General features: G+C 35.7%; 1 protein-coding gene across 1 annotated transcript in view; it reads right to left on the bottom strand.

The window, feature by feature from the left end:
- Positions 1–4,057: 4,057 nt before the first annotated feature.
- The window catches only part of Lrfn5 (leucine rich repeat and fibronectin type III domain containing 5), a 245,242-nt gene continuing 228,031 nt past the window's right edge, over positions 4,058–21,268 (bottom strand). The window contains exons 4-6 of the mRNA XM_048362461.1: positions 6,617–8,021; positions 6,075–6,190; positions 4,058–4,134 (exon numbers count right to left, since the gene is read on the bottom strand). Of these exons, the coding sequence (XP_048218418.1) occupies positions 6,169–6,190; positions 6,617–8,001 (1,407 nt within the window). The 5' untranslated portion in view covers positions 8,002–8,021 and the 3' untranslated portion in view covers positions 4,058–4,134; positions 6,075–6,168. The remainder of the gene's footprint in view (positions 4,135–6,074; positions 6,191–6,616; positions 8,022–21,268) is intronic.

The following is a 21,268-nucleotide window of genomic DNA, read 5'->3' as shown; positions in this document are numbered from 1 at the left end:
TAGAAGTATTTGGAGCAAACTACCTGTCAAAACAAACTTAGGGTCACACTGTATTGTCTATCTGTACTTTCTATGTTTGTTTTCACCTTGAACAAATTGATAAGGTAAGATGTAAAAATTAAAAGGAAAAAGAAATAATCAAGAAGGAGGAATGAAAATAACTACATTAATTCTGCATGCAGTCAGGAAAAATAAAGAGCAAACTAGGTTGTGACTGACACAAACACACAGACACACATCATTATTCTGTAAAGAAGAGAATAAATAACCAAATGAACAACAGAAAAGACAGAGAATGTGTTTCTTGGGGTTATATAATATTTAGAGTAAAAATCTACATTGTACTAACTAATAAAAATTCTTATCCTTTCCCTCCCTAGCCCTAGTCATATATTAATTTCTCTTTTAACTCATTCAGTCATCTAAGCAGCTGTTCTGTTTCAGATATTATATTATGTAACATCAGTTTTCTCTCTAAGCCAAACTATCAGAATTGACCTACAAACAAGTACAATAATCATTTCATCTTCCTGACTAAATGTTTTTGTTTTTTCTCTCAATATATAAAGTCTTTGAAAGACAGGAAAGCAGAAGAGAAATTCGCTTCTAGAAAGAAATGTTACATCATTTGATTAGAACACTGGAAACTGTCTAGAAAAACCTAACAAAAATTTGAATGATTTTCAATGACTTTAGTCAAACAAAATGAAATCCACAGGATAAGAAGTAAGATTTTAAATGTCTAACAAATAAAATATTTTATAAACATCTCATTAGAAACATAAGCATGATATGTATTTTCAAAAAATATAGACATCTGGAAAACACAAAAGGATCTTTTCAGTAACGTAGAGTAGTATTTATGTTAAGATGCTCCCTATACTGTCTAATTTTAGAGCCTATTTATCTGTCACAATTCCAAAATTTCTTTCTTTTTTCTTTCTTTTTTTTTTTGCCAGTCCTGGGCCTTGGACTCAGGGCCTGAGCACTGTCCCTGGCTTCTTTTTGCTCAAGGCTAGCACTCTGCCACTTGAGCCACAACACCACTTCTGGCAGTTTTCAATGTATCGTGGTGCTGGGAAATCGAACCCTGGGCTTCATGTATAAGAGGCAAGCACTCTTGCCACTAGGCCATATTCCCAGCCCCCCCCAATTTATTTCTTTAGGCATTCATTTCTTGAATACTTGAAAGCTTTCCCATTCAAGTGTTGTTGTTGTTTTTGATACTGTTTTGGAAGTACTGGAGTTTGAACTCAGAACTAGGGGTTTCTCTCTTAGCTCTACTATGTTAGCCACAATGCCACTTCTGGCCTTTTGTTGTTACACTGGAAGTGATAGTCTCACAATCCTTTCTTCTGGGATGGATTCAAACCACAATCCGTAGATTTCAGCCTCCGGAATAGTTAGGATTCCAAATGTGAACCACAGGTGGCTAGCCATCCAACAGTTTTTAATAATAATTTCAAAAATCTAGTTAAGGGAGAGCCATATGCTACTGTTACCTAGTACCTAATGTACAGGGGTGGGAATTTAGAAGATGTTGTTAGAATTAGAGCATTATCACAGAATAATTAGTTATTTGTCAGGCCATACTTATTTCTGTCCATTGAAGTTTTCAGAAAGGTAAGTAGAAAAGACAAGGTTTTCCTAAAAGGAAAGACCAAGGGCATTTTTTGTTGTTGTTGTTGTTGTGTGTGTGTGTGTGTGTGTGTGTGTGTGTGTGTGTGTGTGTGTGTGTGTTTATTCAGGACCAAAACAAAACCTATCCCTAAGTGCTTCAAACCAAGTCCCTATTAAACGATATCAGGACAAATCCCATGGGATAACAAACTACTTTGACAACTTAAAATTAACTGAATTTTTTTCTGCAATAGAGGGAAATAAGATTGGACAGTCATCATATGTGTTAGTTGTTTTATTCTCAATCATTTCAAGGAGTTAGTCATCAATTTCTGCTTATGTATTTCCCAGGGAATACATAAAGCAATAAAATATACATTATTAGGGTGTGGCTAATTGTCACCTTCTTGTGTGATGGACACTCAAACTCATATAAAGCATAACCTTAAACAAAAAGAGAAATAAAGCAAAACAAGAGCCAAGTCAAACCGTCATATCCCTATAATGAAAATTTGTCATGTTACTATGTAAATTGATTTAAAGTAAACAGGAAGATAGAAACAATTATGTCTACATTTGATTTTCACTGAATTTCCAAGATTTTTTTTATCAAGGACCAACTTTATGATTAACTTTAAAATTTCTTCATTTAAAAAATGATGTATTCTCACAAAGTTGCAAATTTTCTTACAAATGTGTTGACTATTCTATTGCAACCCTCTATTTCCATTTTTGATACAAAATAAATATGCTTCTTATAAAGGCAGGACTATATGTTTGCCTCCCTCTTAAACAGTCTCTGGGTGAATAAATAATATATTTGTTCAGTAAATACATGTTGAATGTATGACAACACCTTCTTGCTCCCCTGTATATATGTGATTGTGGCCAGTGACCCAAATTTGATCTCAGTTTTGACAAGTACACAAGTAAATACACTTTATTCTCCCATTGAAAAAGCTGTATGATGGGAGGAAAATCTCTTCGAATTTTAAGGAGCTGAACCTAGAATTTTGTTTAGAAGGTGACTTACTTTTAACATTGTCAGTACATCTTATTCATCATTTAACTTCAAATATATTTCAGCAGAGCTCTCTCTCTTTCTCTCCCCCCCCTCTCTCACACACACACACATACACACACACACAGAGCCATGTAATTTCTTCATTAAAAATATCTATTGTCCATAAGATGTCTTTTTATAAAACTGGGAGAAATACCATTTTTTATTCAAGGTATTTTATTCCCTGTGATAACATCCATTTTGCAATTTGCTGTTTTCAGAAGCTGAAAGCTGGTCTTAGAATAGGGAAGGCACTGGTACCAACTCACACATTTTTTTCCCCTTAATACTCTTGTATCTATGTCAACTTCATATTTATCTATCTCTATGTTTATATAAAGATAGATACAACATGGATACATATGGAATTTAACTATAAATGTACTAGAAGGCATATATACAACCTGACTTTGACTACCAAATTTTCACAGAGACAAGACTGGATATCCAAATTCCAATTTCCTATGTGGATTTTCAAAAAAAAATTTAATGTAAAAGCAATAATTGATTACACGGAGCTTTCCAGTATGCACTCAGAATTTGAAAGGGCTGCTTTTCCACTATGACAATCAGAAACATAAGATGGAAGTGACATCCCATTCATAGACATGCTTCTTTTAGGACACAGTTCCCATGTGCTGTGTGAGTTACCACAATGAGAGTATTCCTTTACTTCTCCATTCAGGGAGTACCTGTGCCTTGCTCTGGATCTCTCAGCAGGCAATGTGAGAAACTTACTTGGCTTGCTGTGTGCTCTTTTAGATGTGGGCCCCTCTGTGACTGAATCGGGAGGACGGCTAGCTAACTGCAAGGCAGTTGAGTTGTTCCTGTTAGTGTTTTGGGACTCGACATTTGTGACAGCTTCATTCTGTGGTTCAGTACTTGGCTTGGTGCCAGTCTTTCTTTTCTGCTTTTGGGACACAGACGTGCTTGAAGTCCAGGTAGGAGGCAAAGCAGAGGTAGTGGTAGAAGAGTCCTGACTCGAACAAGTTTCTGAAGATTGAATCACATTGTCATTGGCAATTTTACAACACTGGGCATTGTCTTCATGCCCCACAGCTTGTTTGGACAGAGATTGGGGCAGCGTGACACTGCAGCCTTGTATTTGCGCCCCATTAGTTTGAGAATAAACATTGCTCACCTTAGTGACTTTGTGTTGCCCATTATGGTTACAAACCTTATACCGGATCATGAGAATGATGATGAAAACCAGCACAGACGCTACAATTATTCCACCAATAATTATAATCATGGTGCCTCCCAGAAACTGGGACTGCATGAAATGGCAACGCACATAATCCTGCTCGGTGGTAAACTGGATGCATCCCACGACTCTTGTAGCAGTGAGGGACGTGATGCCATCATCATATATGGCCAAGACACACAAGTCATACATAGTTCCAGCCGCCAGGTTATTGACCAGAAACGTTTTGCTCGTGGGAGGTATCATTCTGGAGGACAACAGAATTTGGGTTAATATTTTAAGCAACACAAAACGGATTCAATGTCATTTTGACTTTAGTTCTCACTCGCTCAGAACTCATTAAGATAAGCACATTAATAACTGATATGAAATATGGGAAATGATCTAATCTTATAGCTACTCAGTTACAATGGCTAGAAGTCATTGTTAGAGTCTGCGTTATATTAATGGTGTCTGTGCCATGCCTTGACAAGCTTACTAATTACACTGCTTGGCAAAGCAGAACTCCTAATAAAAGCCATTGTTTAAAAAAATCATTTATGACAAATTGCTTTTGAAAGGTATGACTGTGTCATTATCTGACTACTAAACAAATCTAGTTAGCACTCACAACACCTCTGTGATGAAAAGCCAATTTGAGGAAAGAGAAGACACTGACAATCACATTAGAAAGAAGAATGAAAATGCAGTTCTGAGAACTTACTTTCCAGATCAGTGATAAGTTGCTATGGAATTGTACCTATGAAATCCATGTTTTAAAATTAAGGTCATTTACAAATATAAAACTATTTTAGTTTATTAACCTCAACATGTTTTAATCTTTAAATGAGAACTATGTTCACATGTGAGTCTATCCCAGAGCACTAAGATTGTTGAATCCCTTATACACTGATACTGGTGGAACATTTCTATCAAAAGACATTCTCTAACTTTTGAGAGGAATTTTACAGACTGTCCTGAATCTATTACCTTGGGAAGATTTGGGTAAATAACTCTTCTTTTCTAACTTCTTTCCAAATATGTAATTAAATATGACTTACAATAAAATTAATTTAGAAAATAAAGAAAGGCTTGTGACTAAAAGTGAGTGCTGAATTGACAATACTAATCGGAGTAAATGTTCTTTAGGTGTGTAAGAACATTTTCAGGCAAGAATAGCTATTTGAGATTGAAATTCCTGCAACTTAGTAAGTGTTCAATAAATTCCAGACATTATTAAGCATTCAATCTATATTAGATTTAGTATTTACAAAAATCTCATGAGATAGGGCTTATGATTATCTCACAGATATTAAACATTAGATTCAAGTATTCAAGCAATTCCTTTAAGATCTAAGATAATTTATTCATGACTATAGGATTAAAACCTGGGTATTTAGGACATAAAATTTGGTAAGTTTCAGAGAGCTAATACTTAAAGTATAGAGGGTAGAAATCAGCAACTTTCAAATTGTTAACTAATCCATAAATTAGAAAAATGGCCTGTTAGGACTGAAATAACTTTAGGCTTTATGTTTCATGCTGTATCTCTTTATCCATTTAGTGCTGAAAGTCATACTAGAAATCATTTAGTCTATTTTCTTCTTCTTAAAGATGAATAAATTAGGTAGAAACTTGCCTATGATAAAATGTATGGCTAATTTAAATAGCTTTGTTTTTCCCAACAATCCATGATTATTTTTTAAAAATACTATCATTTCTATCCATGAATGAAAACCATATCTTCAAGAATTCAACCAATGTACAGTACTAAAACAACCTAACTTCTGAAAAAGTATTGATGGAACGCAGAATAAAATTCAAAATTATTTTTGCATTATTTTCTAGGACAATAATAATCTATCACAAGTGACATTATATGAAGGAGTAAACATGTATATGTCTAAGTGAAATCAGTCAAGATGTGACTATAAATCAATGAGGCTGAACTTTACAAAAACATACCAGAATTTCCTTAGTACATGCAAATACTTCATCATTGCCCCTCACCCGGACATGACATTCTTAATTCCAGTGATACTTCCACTGCTCAAAATATTCATAGACTTTATCTTTGGAACTGTCTTATGAACCAGGGCACATGAGACACTCATACACATTAGGCAAACACTCAAAAAATCAGTCTCATTATTTTATAGTTACATCCTATTTTGACCAAAAATGGCAATATCCATCTTGATCACCCACCTTGTTCACAAGACTTGAATCCAAAAGGCTTTTGCTTGTTTCCAAAATTCAAATTCACCCTCAAAAGACGAAGATTTGCCACCACTGAGGATATTCAAAATAGAATCACGAAGGTTCTAAAGATAATTCCAAAAGTGCTTTGAGCAATGACAGCATCATTGGGATAATGGAATAGCCTTCCCAACGTGACTTCCTTGAAGGAAAGAACACTCGTGTGGATGTGTAAGTTCTGGTATGTTTTTGAATTTTTAAATCAAATCATTCTTGTTCTCTGATAGTCACATCTCTTAGGTGAGATGAAAGAGTAAGCACAATATTCAATATTCAATATCAGCTCAGTTAATACAATACCATTCAAAACATTTCCCCTTATGCATTCTCCATTTTACAGGCATTTGATTTTATACTTTAAAATTTTGAACAGTATTATTACAACACAGAACAGCACTGCCGATTTCATATAAATTTGCTACTGCATAAACAAAACCCTACACTTATTTGTACAAGGAAGTACACAGATAGGTATGCTTAATTTTGCTTACCTGTAAACAAGGGTGTCATCATAAGTACCATTGTACTGGATTTGAAACATCCGTATTCCAGGAATATTTCTTTGAAAATTAAATTTGAGTAGTGCTGTAGATGAAGTTGCTTCTGCCACCACAATTTTATCTTGACTCATTTTAGTATCACCATTGCTGCTGCTTGCATTAGAACCGGACTTAGTAGAAGTTGAGATATCCGAAGAACCAGGATCAGGCTCATGGATGTGGTTAGTACTGTTGAGTAGGTGAGGGAGCTTAATTATATGCAGATCCACTGTTTGTGTTGCTTCTCCTGCAGGATTGGAAGCAATACAGGTAAAAGCACCTGTATCCTTCACAGTTGTTATCAAAATGTCCAGTGTTCCGTTATCATATACCAGAGACCTCGTAGCATTGGAAATAAGCTTGCCTTCAGGGGAAATCCAGTGAATTGCAGGTTCAGGGTCTCCTCTTGCTTTGCACCTTAATGTTGCCCTTTGACCTTCCAGGACTCTCATCTCGTGTGTATGACGAGTAATGAGTGGAGGCTCACACAGAAACTCTTCCTCAGGAATTGACCAAAAATAGCGGCCAGTTAAAAGTGCAGGAGAAGCACAGGTCTCTAGGTCATCTTCTCTGGACAGACGCCTCAGCCACAGCAACTCACAATTGCAATGCAAGGGGTTTCCACCAAAACTCAATGCAAAAGTAGATGGGCTGATGATTCCTGAGGTTGCTAGTACCTGAGCTCTCTGAAAGAGGGGGTCAGGTGGTAGCTTCTGCAATTTGTTTGATGTTACATCTAGCCGAGTCATCTTGTGCAAGTGGGAAAAAGTCCCCTTAGGAATGTTATCAATCATATTGTGATCCAAACTCAGAGTATGCAAGCTAACCATCTTCTCAACAGCATCCCAAGGAATTGTTTCCAGATTGTTATAAGACAGGTCCAGCTCCTCCAGAGCAAAGACATCATCAAAAGCAGTAGAAGAAATTAAAGTCAGCTGATTGTTGTTCAGTATCAAATGATGGAGATTGGAAAGCCCACTGAACATATCATTTGTAATTTTAGTCAATCTGTTGCTATTCAAATGCAAAGCCCTCAAATTGCGTAGATCAGCAAAAGCATGAGGTGTAATAAAACTTATTGTATTCCTGGATAGAGTCAGGTCTACCAAGCTGGTCATATTAGCAAAATCTTTCCTTTTGATATTTGTAACAAAATTATCTGCCAACCGCAGTTCCACAGTTCTTCTATCAATGTTTGGTGGAACAAATAGAAGCCCTTTCTTGGCACAAAGGGTTGCAAGATTAGGAGACAAAATCTGACAGACACAACGTTTTGGACAGATCTGAGCTCTCACTGCGATGCCAATGAAAAACAGGTAAAAAAGGAATTTTTCCATTGTAGATCAGATTTAAGAGCCTGTCAGAGAAAGTACAAAACAAAAAGAGTGTTAGCATCCAAACACTTCATTAATATTCTTCTCCTTGCTTGAATAACACTTGTATGCAGATCGGAGTATAGAAATCATTCCACTGGTTTATTTAAGAGATGACTTTTAAATATCTATTCTCTTCTAGAGGCTGCATAAGGCACTATGTATAAGTAATATAAAATTCATAGCTACAAAGGCATTTGGGCCAGTGGAAAAAAACAGAAAATGAGAGATTAATTCTATAAACAAGTGACATTTTAAAAATATACTACTCTAGAGGCAAGCAAAACAGGGACATCTATTCCAGATTGGTGAGATGCGAGTTCAGGAAAAAAGATTCCCTAAACCCATGTTAGCTTCTCTTTAGGCAAATAAGTTCAAAGATTATATGCATATTTACATAGATGCAAGTAGCTCATCCCTGGCCTGAAATAAGACACTTGCTATCAAATTAAGCTTGCAGCGCACTTTTGAAGGTAGCTAACCACTGAAAAATTTACAAGCATAATAACCACATCATGACTAAAAATGTGAGATTTTAGACTGAAAGATAATAAGGTTAATGATTTATCACAAATTCTCCAAATTCCAAGATGTCACAATACTTTGTTAAACATAGAGTTAGATTTGTAAAATTATTTGTGAAAGGCAGTTATCACAACGTTTAGAGGGAGTCTGAAAGCTGCCATTTGCCTTCTATAAAATCATAATGAATTTTTATTTATTCAAACGTAATTTAAAAGGTAGTGAATACTTCGGCAATTTCATTTTCCATTTTGATCTTGAGAATCTGCTGGTGAAATTAATCTTCAATAATAACAGTAAAGACATAAATGAGATTACTGTTCTCATATATTACTGGAAGTTTTAAACACCAAGAGGGAAAACTAATGCAGAAAATTAATCCAAAATTTGAGTTGACTACGAATAAGAATTTTACAGTTTTTTTTAAAGAAATGATACACCTGGTTTTTAAAATAAAACCAGTCTCATGATTAGTGAAGTATTATCGTATTAAATTTCCTATAATAGCAGATTAAATCCTCTATTCATGGGAGGGAAACTAATATTGAATGAGCCTTTCCACAAGAAGCAGAACAATGAACAAACATAATTCAAAGCACTACTGTCAGACATTGGGTATGATTAAGCAGAAAACTGTGCCTTCGGCTGGTAGATTAACAAAGAATGATCTCTCTCATACCTCCAAGAGAAATTTCCCAAACCACAGCCTAAGGGAGACACATGAAGCAAAATATGAACTGCTTTATTAAACTAAAGAGATAGAGATGGCCGGGGGAGTCTCCAGTGGCTGACAAGGTGGGCAGAATACCAAGAAGGTAGGAGTTTCCAAGGAAAGAACTACTAGCCTATGCAGCTAGAGGTCTGGAGGTGGATACTGACCATCTGAAAATGTGGAATTAAAAAAATGAAAATATGACAGCTAAGTAAACAGAAACACAGTCACCTGTGGAATATTAAGAACTCAAGCCTACCAGTTGTTAATGATCCATGCCGGCAAACCTAGCTATGCAGGAGACTGAGGTCTGACAACAGGGTATCAAATTCAGCCAAGGAAGACAAATCCATGATACTCTTAATTAATCAGCAAAAAGCCAGAAATGAGCATATAAATCAAGTACTAAAAAAAAAATAAAGCTACTAATTTTCAAATATGATTTTAAAAAACCCATTAAGTCAAAACCAATATAAGCCATACTACGGAACATAATAATCAAAATATAGTCAGACAAAAACAGAAAAAAGGAATACCTTACAAAGGAGTCACAGACATCAGATTATTGAGTAAGGTGAATTAAAAATACAAACATAAAAAACCAGCCATTCACTCCTAAAGCAAGAGGGAGGATTATATCAACATCTTTAAAGTTCTGCAATGAAAATAGAAATATTTTATTTCTCTCAGTGAAGTTATATTGTATAAAACACTTTATAAAAACATCATAGAAAAAAAGTTTTTTTAACCATCAGACAATAAGAAAATGATCAATAAGAAAATACTGTTCTCAAGGAAAACTATGTCAAATGGAAGAAACTTAAGTCTGCAACAGATAAGATAAAACATTTTATATATTTTACTATTTATATGTAGTTGTTTAGGTATGGAATTATGAAACAACAAGGAACTATCATTATTCCTTGAACAATCAAAATAAATTGAAAACCACAAATCAGACTTAAAAAATAAGATTATCCTAGCAGTTTAAATACAAAGAAAAGCAACATGGCGAGATATAAATTAGTTTTCCTACTCTACACCAAATCACATACTGCCTATATTAGGAAGAAAAGTTTAAAATCAATTATTTGACATCTGACAACCTATTTTAGAAAAACTTAAAGCAAGAATATAAAAAACAAAGAGGGCGAATAAGAGCAAAATTCAATTATATCAAAATTATACAAAAGTAAAAAAAATGGGGCTGGGAATATGGCCTAGTGGCAAGAGTGCTTGCCTCCTACACATGATGCTCTTGGTTTGATTCCCCAGCACCACATATATGGAAAACGGCCAGAAGGGGCGCTGTGGCTCACGTGGCAGAGTGCAAGCCTTGAGCGGGAAGAAGCCAGGGATGGTGCTCAGGCCCTGAGTCCAAGGCCCAGGACTGGCCAAAAAAAAAAAAAAAAAGTAAAAAAATATGCTGTATCAGAAGTTTATTTTAAGGATATATCAATGGAACTTGTTAAAATTAATTAACCAAAAGACTAGAAAATAAAAACTAAAACTACCAATAAGGAGAAAGAAAGGAAAGTATCAATCTCAATTAAAATATGAAATGAAAATATCAATAACAATGACCCTCAGGTCATAAAATGACTAATAGCAGCTTTATAAACAACAAAATTCCACAAACACAATAGCTAACTTAAGTAAGCAGAATGAATGGATTTAAAGCATAAAACAAAAGTTTTCATGACAATAAGAAAGTCGACAAAATAATGCAGAAAAGTCATAAACAAAACACATCTATTGAAAAACCTGAATTTAAAACTGATCAAAATGATAATTCCAGATCAGGTGAAGATACACACACACATGCATACGTATATATATGAATTTAGATGTATCACATTATAAGTAATTATATTGATATGTAAGAAATATTGTGATTAAGTTGCTTTTCTAAATTATTATCACAAGACAAAATTTTGCAAAATATAAAAGGTTGTTTTCTCCTAAAGAAGCATAGTTTTTACTTAGTACCATGTCATAATTAATCCTTGAAATATTTATTATTAGATTAACATATGGCCCCTTGAAGATATGAATACGAATGAAAGAAAATAGTAGTTATAATGCTTTCCTAGAAAAAATGATTTAAAATTCAAAAATATATTTAGCATCACTATGATTTTATCTTCTTAAATGAAGCCTTGTCAAACAGTTTACTTTCTATCGCTTTCTTAAAATGGTTAAAATTAAACAAAGAGCAGTATTTTATTAGGTATTTGGGTAAATGAATATCTTTTCAAGATTATGTAGATGTATCTCCTTTCTAAACTACATTTCTTTCAACACAAGTTTTAGACACATACATAAAAACATTTTTAAGCAAAGAAGAGTTTATCACACACAAAGTGGAAGATGTTTTTCCAGTATCGCATGCGACTTTTGGCTATTACACCACATATGCCCAGAAGAATCAGTATTTATTTGGCAACTAGACTGGGATATAAAACAAGTCTAGAATTTACAAGCAACTGAGAGTATAATATAGTCTCCATAGAAGCCAATATGGTTCAATTTATAGGAGAAGTAAAAGGACAGCTTTGGATGCCTCAGGAGCTGCCTTGACATGACTCAGCAGAGCTGTAACAATAAATTTAGTGACCCTTTGGGCAGGCTGATGCCAGTAGACAAATTCTAAGGTCTGCTAGTGCTGATGAGCTTAAGGGTGTGTTCCAAATACTTTAGTGTTGTAAAGATATTTTTTCATGTAATTTAGGTATCGAAACATGTCTGACAGTCAAGGAATTCTGGTTTTCTAGCTGTTATTGCCTAAAGAGCTTATAAATCTTGCTACATTTTCCATGAAAACATATGACAATGACAATATTTTCACGATGGAATCTCGTCAACCCTGATCTCAGTATGTGACCTATAGAACCTATGATAAGTATCTTTTGACATTTATTATAGAAGGTATTGCTCAAACTCATTAACTTACAAACATAACATACAATTAAAATTTGTACATAAACACACACACATATACACATTCATTCATTCTGTTGTTGATATTGTCAAATTTACTTATCATTTGCCTGAATTTAGCTCACTAGAAATTCAGCAGCTATGGGGCTGGGAATATGGCCCAGTGGCAAGAGTGCTTGCCCTGGGTTCAATTCCCCAGCACCACATATATAGGAAACGGCCAGAAGTGGCGCTGTGGCTCAAGTGGCAGAGTGCTAGCCTTGAGTAAAAGGAAGCCAGAGACAGTGCTCAGGCCCTGAGTTCAAGGCCCACGACTGGCAAAAAAAAAAGAAAAGAAAAGAAATTCAGCACCTAAATAGAACATATATGTACTGAGTTATGTTTTGACTTAACAAAACAGATTTGTTGTTGTTATTGGGGGAGGGTATTTCTGGGGCTTGAACTCAGGGCCTGGGCATTGTCCTTGAAGTTTGTGCTTAAGGATTGTGCTACCACTTGACATAACTCCACTTCTGGCTTCTTGGTAGTTAATTAGAGATGACAATCACATTGTATTTTCTCCCTGAGCTGGCCATAAACTGACATTTTTAGATCTCACCCTCCTGAATAGCTAGGATTACAAGCCTGAACCACTGGATCCTAGCTAAGTATTTGATATTTAAATTTTTAAAAATGGGTCTATTAGCATTTAGTTAGCAGTGGCAAACACAAATAGGTTTATTTTATAAATGTGGACATGAACATATGCCATAAAAATACTCTCCAAGAATCAGTGTAGTCACAATGGCAGATGCAAAAATAAAGAATTTTCTCTGAGGGGCAAAATTTACTTTTGCAGAAGGGTGCACCAGCAGCCAAATGTCTAGCAAGCAAACACAGAGAGAATGCAGGCTGCTCCCCTATTTATCCCCTATAAATCAGCAGGCCTGCCTCTCTGCTTATATTGGTTGAGCTCAGGTTCATCATCTACTTGTAATTGGGTAGTTTGACTAGAGTAAAATGTATTAACATAAGGTGACTTTGAAATAAGATTAACAGTACATAATTAATCTCATATTATACCTGCACCCTCTGCTATTTCTTGAGCCACTTGAGATGTGTCTTAAATCCATCTGGAAAAGAAAGCAGTTTAAGATAAAATCTTACATTTCAAAAGAGCCTTCCTTATCCCAAAGGTGTTCCTGTTTAACAAGACCCAAGCAAGCAGGCCAAATCAAGAACTTTTAAGCAACCCCCTTTGATAGAAAAGACATTTTTTTTTTTCCTCCGCACATAATAATACCAGTTTTCTGAGGACAAAAGATAATTGCTGGACCATATATCTTGTATCTGTGCAAACAATCCGTGAAACTTTTTATTTTACATACATTGAAATGTTACTTTTAGAATCAATTTTCTTATCCTACCTTACAATGCTACAAAGGACTTGTTAGACTATGCAATTAAATAACAAATACTGCTTAATCCTTACACAACTATTTATAAAGTAATTCATGTTCTTACCATTTTTCATTATAAAATCAAGTTTTAGAAAGGGTGTTTTCAATCATGTTCTCACACAAAAAACTAGATTAAACATAAATAGAAATTTAATTTGGAAACATATATTTACAAATTCATGTAGATTTTACATGTTAGGTTGCTAGATTATATATTATATTGTCTTTTTTCTAACTATATTACTTTAATATTCTTATGACTGTTAATTTTCATTACTTTCTGAATTTACACATAACTTATTCATTTGTTTTCCTGATTTTTCATCATAATTCAATACAGAATGCATAATACAATTTTTAGGCACTGGTATTTGAATTCAGGGCCTTGCACTGTTAAAGCAAGTGCTCTACCACTGGAACTACATTCCCAACCATTTTTGCTTTAGTTATGGTTTGAATGATTCCTCTTAGTTTTACATGAGACAGCTTGAACAATGGCTCTCCTACTTAGACTCTCTGAGAACCTGGATTTACAAAAGCCATCATGTGTAGCTTTTGTTTTGTTGAGATAGTGGACTGTTAACTTTTTACCTAGATCCTTTTAAGCCACTTTCCTCTCAATATCCACCTTCTGAGAAGCTGGTATTATAGTTGTGAGGCAGTGCACTGAAGTTAAATTACTTTCAGTAGCTACTAGTAAGCTACTGTGATACTTGGTAGTACTTTGGAACACAATTCACATAATAGATTTCAATCCTATCAAGTATTTTAGTTTGCTATGTTATTAAAGAGCTAAGATCACCCAAATTCTGACATCCAGAATGGTTTTGGATCTACAAAGGATAGACCTTGTAGCTTATAGAGAGTGAATTTCACACCTGAAGAGGTCTATCTATCCTCTCAATAGTAACTGTTAAGTTTATGTTTTTCTTACGTACCTAGTTGAGCTTCTATTCCTACAAGTCTCAGAGTCATATACTATCAATAATAATAATAACAATCACATTGAAAAAGTATGTGATAGTTCCTCAGCTTCCAGCAACAACGGAAAGATAACTTTCTGTCTGAAAGAATTCAAATTTAGTCTTGAAATCCAGGGTCTTATCTAAATGAGTTAAAACCAGTTCCTGTTAGAGTCTCATAATCCTCTTTCCCATCTTAGCAGCTGAAGACTCCTGCTACAAGACCTGCATTAGTCAGGTTGGTAAGAACCATGGGCTTCATCATGAATCACCCTCTAACCACCATCAGGGAGCTCTGGAAATAGCAAGGCTTTTCACTGGTGAGCAGAGAGCTCAAAAGCTAACATAGGGTTATGTCTTGAGCTCATTCCGAAAACAAAAGCCATGTTATTAAGCTGGAACTCTCAGACAAAGCTTTTTAAACCCCTCACATCAGAAAAAGACCTATGCTACCGAATTTTGTGTTTTATCCTGAAATAATGTAAGTCTTGGAAAGGCCCTGGAGCATATATGCCCCTAAGATGCTGCTGAAGACATTATGACTTTGAGACTCCAGTGCAAGAGAACTGAGCACCAGCTTTGGTGGTCACTGATCTAGTGTCATCAGCACTACTCCATCCTTGGGCAGCAAGGAGGAAGACTACAATCACTTCATCCTTTGCCTTCAAACATGATGCAAGGCAGCTGAACTCTAAAGCTGAGGACATCTCTATGTCCACCATGTCCAGGCCAGACCTGAAAGACAGAAATGGTGAAAGAGTTCCAGAGCTAGGCCAAAACCTATGACCTGGTTCTACTAGAATTCAATTCTGGCCAGAATTTCTAGTGGCTAGTTTCAATGGAGTGATCTATGAGTCCACCTTTGTGGTTGCCAGACAATAGCTGGTTTATCCTACTTTACTGACATGCTACTCTTAGCAAGATGTAGGTAGGCTCAGGGTATGATTGCCCACTGTAGCACTCGTAGCCACAGATAAGATGGGAGCTATGGAGACGTGGTCTTTCCATAGTGATTCTCTCCAGGCCTGAGATGAACCCTGTAGTGGGTAACTGTAGATGAGGGATGTGGCAAGGCATCTGGGCCTACCCTGATTCGAAGGAGAGGCTTATGGACATGGACTGCCCTCTGCAGATACTCCCCATCTTCAGGTTGTAGATTTGAAGCCAACATAGTTTTAACTCATGTCCTAGTGTTCAAGCAGTAACAACATACAACAAGTGAAACTGTCTCGTTAAATGTAGACAAGGGGTAACATCTAGGTCTACTTGAAAGATAAGCTCTGTGAAAATGAAAATTGAGGTGAATGACAATAATAAATGATGAAAGTGAATGGATTTTGAGATAGCATTTAAAAAGCAAATATCTTGGTTATTTGGGTTCATAGACCATTGAGGATGGAAAAAGTGTACAAAGCATATTCAAGCATATTCAGAGATCAAATACATCATCCTAGAGAAAGGTACAAGTTGGAGTTTGTAGACCATCATCCAGATTTAACTCAATAAATTCTACCTCAGGACATTATAATGAAGTTCTTCAAGGTGAAAGATAAAGAGTTTCAAAGCAGCAAGAGAAAAGAAACAAATAATAGAAAATATACACATTTGCCTGGCAGGAGAGCTTTCAACAATAGCCTTATCAGTTATGAGAATGTGCTATAATATTTTTCAACTACAAATAGAGTATACTATACTCAATTTCTTAAGAATGAAGAATCAATAAAGGCTCCCCCAAATAAGAGAACACTGAGAATCTGTGCATCCATCGTTATAGTGACAGAATTAGCAATAAACGAATATTAAAGCAAGGCAAAAGTCCTATCAGTTGAGGAATGGAAAAGAAAATATAGTACATGTCTACAGTCTGATATTTCAGCTATAAGAAGAAAGAAGCCTTGCCATTAAAACAACATGATTGAAACACGATGTTAAGTAAAATAAGCCAGGAAAAGAAAGACAGGATCCATACAATCTTACTCGCAGCAAAATCTTGGTGTTCCTCTCATAGTATTTGAGAGTAGAACCAGAGTTTCCAGAGGCTGGAATGTATAGAGGTGAGGAGAGATAGGAAAATTTTGATCATTGGTACTAAGTTATACTTCATAAAGGTAAGAATTTCTAGGTGGGGTAATTGCATAGCAGTTTGCCTGGAGATAATCATAATGTGCTCTACATTTTAAATACCAAGAAGAAACAAATTTTAGTGCCGCGGGCCAGCCACAGCAGTAGACAGGGTACCAAGAAGGAGTGTGGAGTCCGCCCAGGAGTGAGAGATGTGGAGTCAAAAGTGATGAGTTAGTCTCTGGTCCAAGTAGCTCAGAAGTCTTTATTTAGACTATTTTTAAGCAGAAAAATGGTTACATAAAAGCATCTATTTATTTAAAACAAGTATTTTCACATATGACTCCAAGATATTTTTCTTTTCCAGTAAACTCTAACCAATCGTTTGCATATTACTCATCTGTCCATGGTTATATTTTAACATATCCTGTCTGACCAGACATTGGATTTCTAACCACAATAAAGCTTTGGTCAGAGGTGTGAAACATGTCTTTATCTTAAAGCTTGCAGTTTCTGCATTATTTTTTTAATCTATCCTACCAAACGCCAAGTAAGTTAACCAAATATTTAACATGTTTAGTAATTGTAAAATCTCAAAGGGCTTCTCTCTTTTTGTAATTGTGCTTTAAAATGCATTATACTTTCACTTCACTGTCAGGTTCAATAGGCATAAGTACACCTTTTTTGTGGATATTCTCCTGCACACATTTCCTTCATTAAGCACTATTGTAACTGTTTACCCATTATTCCTTTTTATGTTAAGTCATTTGTGCACCATGGCAATCCAAACTACCTTATTCTCTCCCAAATAGAAAGATTTGTGCATCTCACTGTTTTGCCATTAATCTTAACTTCCCTTTTTCCCTCATGGTTATAATATCCTGTCCAAAATTTTCCAAGCTAAGTGTGGTCAACAACCTTTTCCCCATTAACTGCTGCTCCTGTGGGGGACTCCAAATCCTACTTCCTGTCATATAGAAAGGTCCCCCTACGATGGAAATTAACGGTTTCTCTTTTGTATATGGGGTTGTAGGGCCCGAAATACCAAGTCCAATTTTTGGGATTTAAGATGGGTTTTCTAGCTCTTAAAGCAAGGGGCATGGGAGGCTTATTGGACTCTGAGTCTTTTTCTCCATCACTGATAGATTTCTTTCTAAGTTGCTCATACAGCTCTCTTGCAGGGTTTTTCCCTTGCAGCAATACTGGGCTTTAACAGCTGCCATTTCCCCCACTGGTGAGGAAGTAGTTAATTTTGTGTCAGTCATATAGTCATGCACTTTCTTCTCTACAATGTCCTTATCTCCCAGAAAATATGTTACAAATACAAATATACTAATTATAAAGCATGCCATCAGCAATGTGAGGAGAAGTAGGAGAAGCAAACCCAGTCTCAGCCCCGGGCCTTGCCTATGAGGCTTTTCCTCCCCAGGATCCATGTCAAACGGATGGAAGGTGACGTGAGGCTCCTCCATTTTAGTGTCTTTACCATTATCCAACATAAATATGTACTAAAATAGCCCATGCTGCACCATATATATATATATGTCTGTATATATATACATATACATATATACACATATGCATACATATATGGTATTCATTAAAGTGAAGTTAAATATTAATGTGAGGAACAAATTTATACATTATCAGTTGGCAATTCAATGAGCATCATAGCAGATAATTTAGCACTTGATCCAACTCCTTCAAATTCCTTACTGTAATCTCTGAGCATCTGAGATGTACTGTTCATTTAAAGTCATTTGCCTGGAATGTTTAGTGTTCCATGTAACTATAGTCCCTGTGGCAATACCAGCTCTGTTGTGCTGTTGCCATAGCAATTACAGAAGTACAGTTGCAAAGCAACAGAGAAAGGATGATAATCAGCACAGGGATGTTGTCTATGATATTTCAGGAAAGTAGAAATATGGACATTGGTCAAGAACATGAATGTTGCGTATAGTCTTTTACTTGGTACTGTTATAGCCTAGTTATCTCCAACTGAAGATTTAGTTGAACAGCTGAAACTAAGAGAAAAAAATAGCTAGGAAGGAAATACAGAGAGGGGTGGAAGGAGAAGGAGGAGGAGGAGGAGGAGAAGGAGGAGGAGGAGGACGAGGAATTACAGAGGTTTTTAAATATTAAATATGTGTGCGGGTGGAAAGTTCTGACAGTACTCCTTCAGAAATATTTTGACAAACTAACACCATATGGGAGCCTTATAGCACTGGAAGCACCATATTAATGTGCTCTCTGTTTCTCCCTTTTGTTCTCTTTCTGAGTCTCTCTGTGTCTCTCTCTGTCTCTCTGTCTCCCTCTCTTTCTCTCTATCTCTCTCTCTCCTTCTCCCTCATAAGAAAGAAATATATATTAATATAATAAGCAGTGGACTCATCTTACTCTTGCAAACTAATGTTCTAGTAAAATTTGCATCATTTACAAAGTGGTTCCATAAATTTAATTTTGTGTTCCCTACCAATGCTGAACTATATATACTAGTCCATGATTGAAGTTAGAAAAAAACACCCAGTTTTGTTTCCAAACATGTGTCCCAACAGTCATCAGAATGACTGGCACAGAGAGATGCCCATCAGCCACTGCTACAGCTGGAGCAGTCAATGTGGCCAGAGCTTAGCAGGACCAGTGATTCAGGCGGCCTATTGGCAGTGTCACAGTGAACCTGATACCTCTGCTTAGGGAATTTTCAATCAAGCTAAGGAAAAGTTTGTGAATCACTAAGCTGTGGTATTTAACCTGGAACTGAGTGAAAATATAGGCCGTATGATTGGCACAATTCTTTGTACATAAAAGTCTACATGTGTATTTGTGTGTGTGTGTGCATGTTTGTTTATCTGTATGAAAAGGTATTAGGTGCCTTTCTAATATCCATTTTTCCCTTCAGCTGTAGAACCTAAATTAAGTATTTATTCTTTAGCTTCTATTATAGGTAGTTGTAATTATGCAAATAACTCTTTCCAATGATATGAAGTAGGATGTACCTGCCTATTCTTTATATTGGGGAAGGCAAGATCCAGTGTGGTAAAGGAAGGAAGCATTTCTTTTATTGTGTGTTTGTTGAGGAGGTTTTGATGCTTGTAAAGTCCTAGGCTGAACTTCATCTCTGGATCCACTGCTTCAGACTCCTGAGTTCTGGGATGCACCATGATGACTAGTTTAAAGAAGAAATTTCTTTTCTTTCCTTTTCTCTTCTTTCCTTTAACCTGTCCTGGGGCTTGAATTTAGGGTCTGTGTTTTGTCTCTGAGCCTTTCTGTGCTCAAGGCTGGTGCTCTACCATTTTAGCCACAGGGTCACTTCCGGCTTTTCCTCTGTAGTTTAATAGAGATTAGAGTCTCACAGACTTTCCTGTTCAGGCTGGCTTCAAACCGTGATCTTCATACTTCAGCCTCCTGAATAGCAAGGATTACAGGCTTGAGCCACCCATGCCTGGTGGAAGGAAGCATTTCTGATTGCCCCAGATTAGATCTCTTAGCCAATTTGCAACTATTTTAACCTACTCTTTGTGGGGAAACAATCTCTACTATTCCTACTCAATGTCATTCTGACTACAGTATAATTTTGAAAATACTAGAGGACAAAATATGAACATATTAAATGACTAGACATAGATATATCATGTGTTAGTCTACACATACACTGGTACTTTAAAAAAATATGTAGTGAGTACTTATTTGCTGTAAAATTTCTTAGCTTTAACCTTACTTGGATTCCTTTAATACTAAATCATCCATGGTAGCAATGAACTGTTGCCAAAACAGTATTACCAAAACTGTCTATTAACTGAGATATTTGTGACAGCTATTTCTGTAGGCTATAACCAAACTGAAGAAAACAAATTATTTTATTATCTCAAATTGAGGAGACATGTTTGACATGCATCTGTCAGTCCATTTCAGTCAGTCCCTGAGGCATTTCTTATCACTAAGCTTCTCGGAAAAATTCATTAATTATGCTGAGATACTCAAGAAAAATTTTGTAAAAATTAACTATTGGGCTAACTATAGGTATTTCCTTATTTTGGAATACCTAAGATTCTGACATGGGCATTGCTTAAACTGTGAGATAACAGAAGTATTGCTGGACTTTCTTGATTTGGGCTTGAGTCAGTTACTGAAAGGTACATTAATTAGAATGTAGTGGAATAAAAGGCTTGCATAAAATGAGAGATAATGAATTTAACCTGTTATATTCTATTTTTTAAGGTATTGTTGACATGAGGACTGGGGAAATATTGAAATAATCACTATATTGATCTTAAAACATATCAGTGGAATCGCTGAAGGAAGTGACAAATATCATTTTAGGTAATAAAAGTGTCTTTTAAATTTCTTGGCAGCATTCTAGTAACTAAATTTGGAAGCATTTTCACAACTGTTTATCATTGTGCAAATAAAATTATTTTTTGATTAAGTGAGTGTTTTTTTATATGGCAATTGGAAAGACACTCAAAGAAAATATTTTAATTTCAATAGACCCAGTACTTATTGTTTTTCTATAAAGATTTGAATATAGAGGAAGGCAACATATAGTGTGTGTGTGTGTGCTCGCGCATGTGTGTGCGTGTACATGCGTGCGCAAG

Source organism: Perognathus longimembris, chromosome 14, assembly GCF_023159225.1.
Source record: "Perognathus longimembris pacificus isolate PPM17 chromosome 14, ASM2315922v1, whole genome shotgun sequence".
NCBI lineage: Eukaryota > Metazoa > Chordata > Mammalia > Rodentia > Heteromyidae > Perognathus > Perognathus longimembris.
This window is presented reverse-complemented; position numbering and strand designations above follow the sequence as displayed.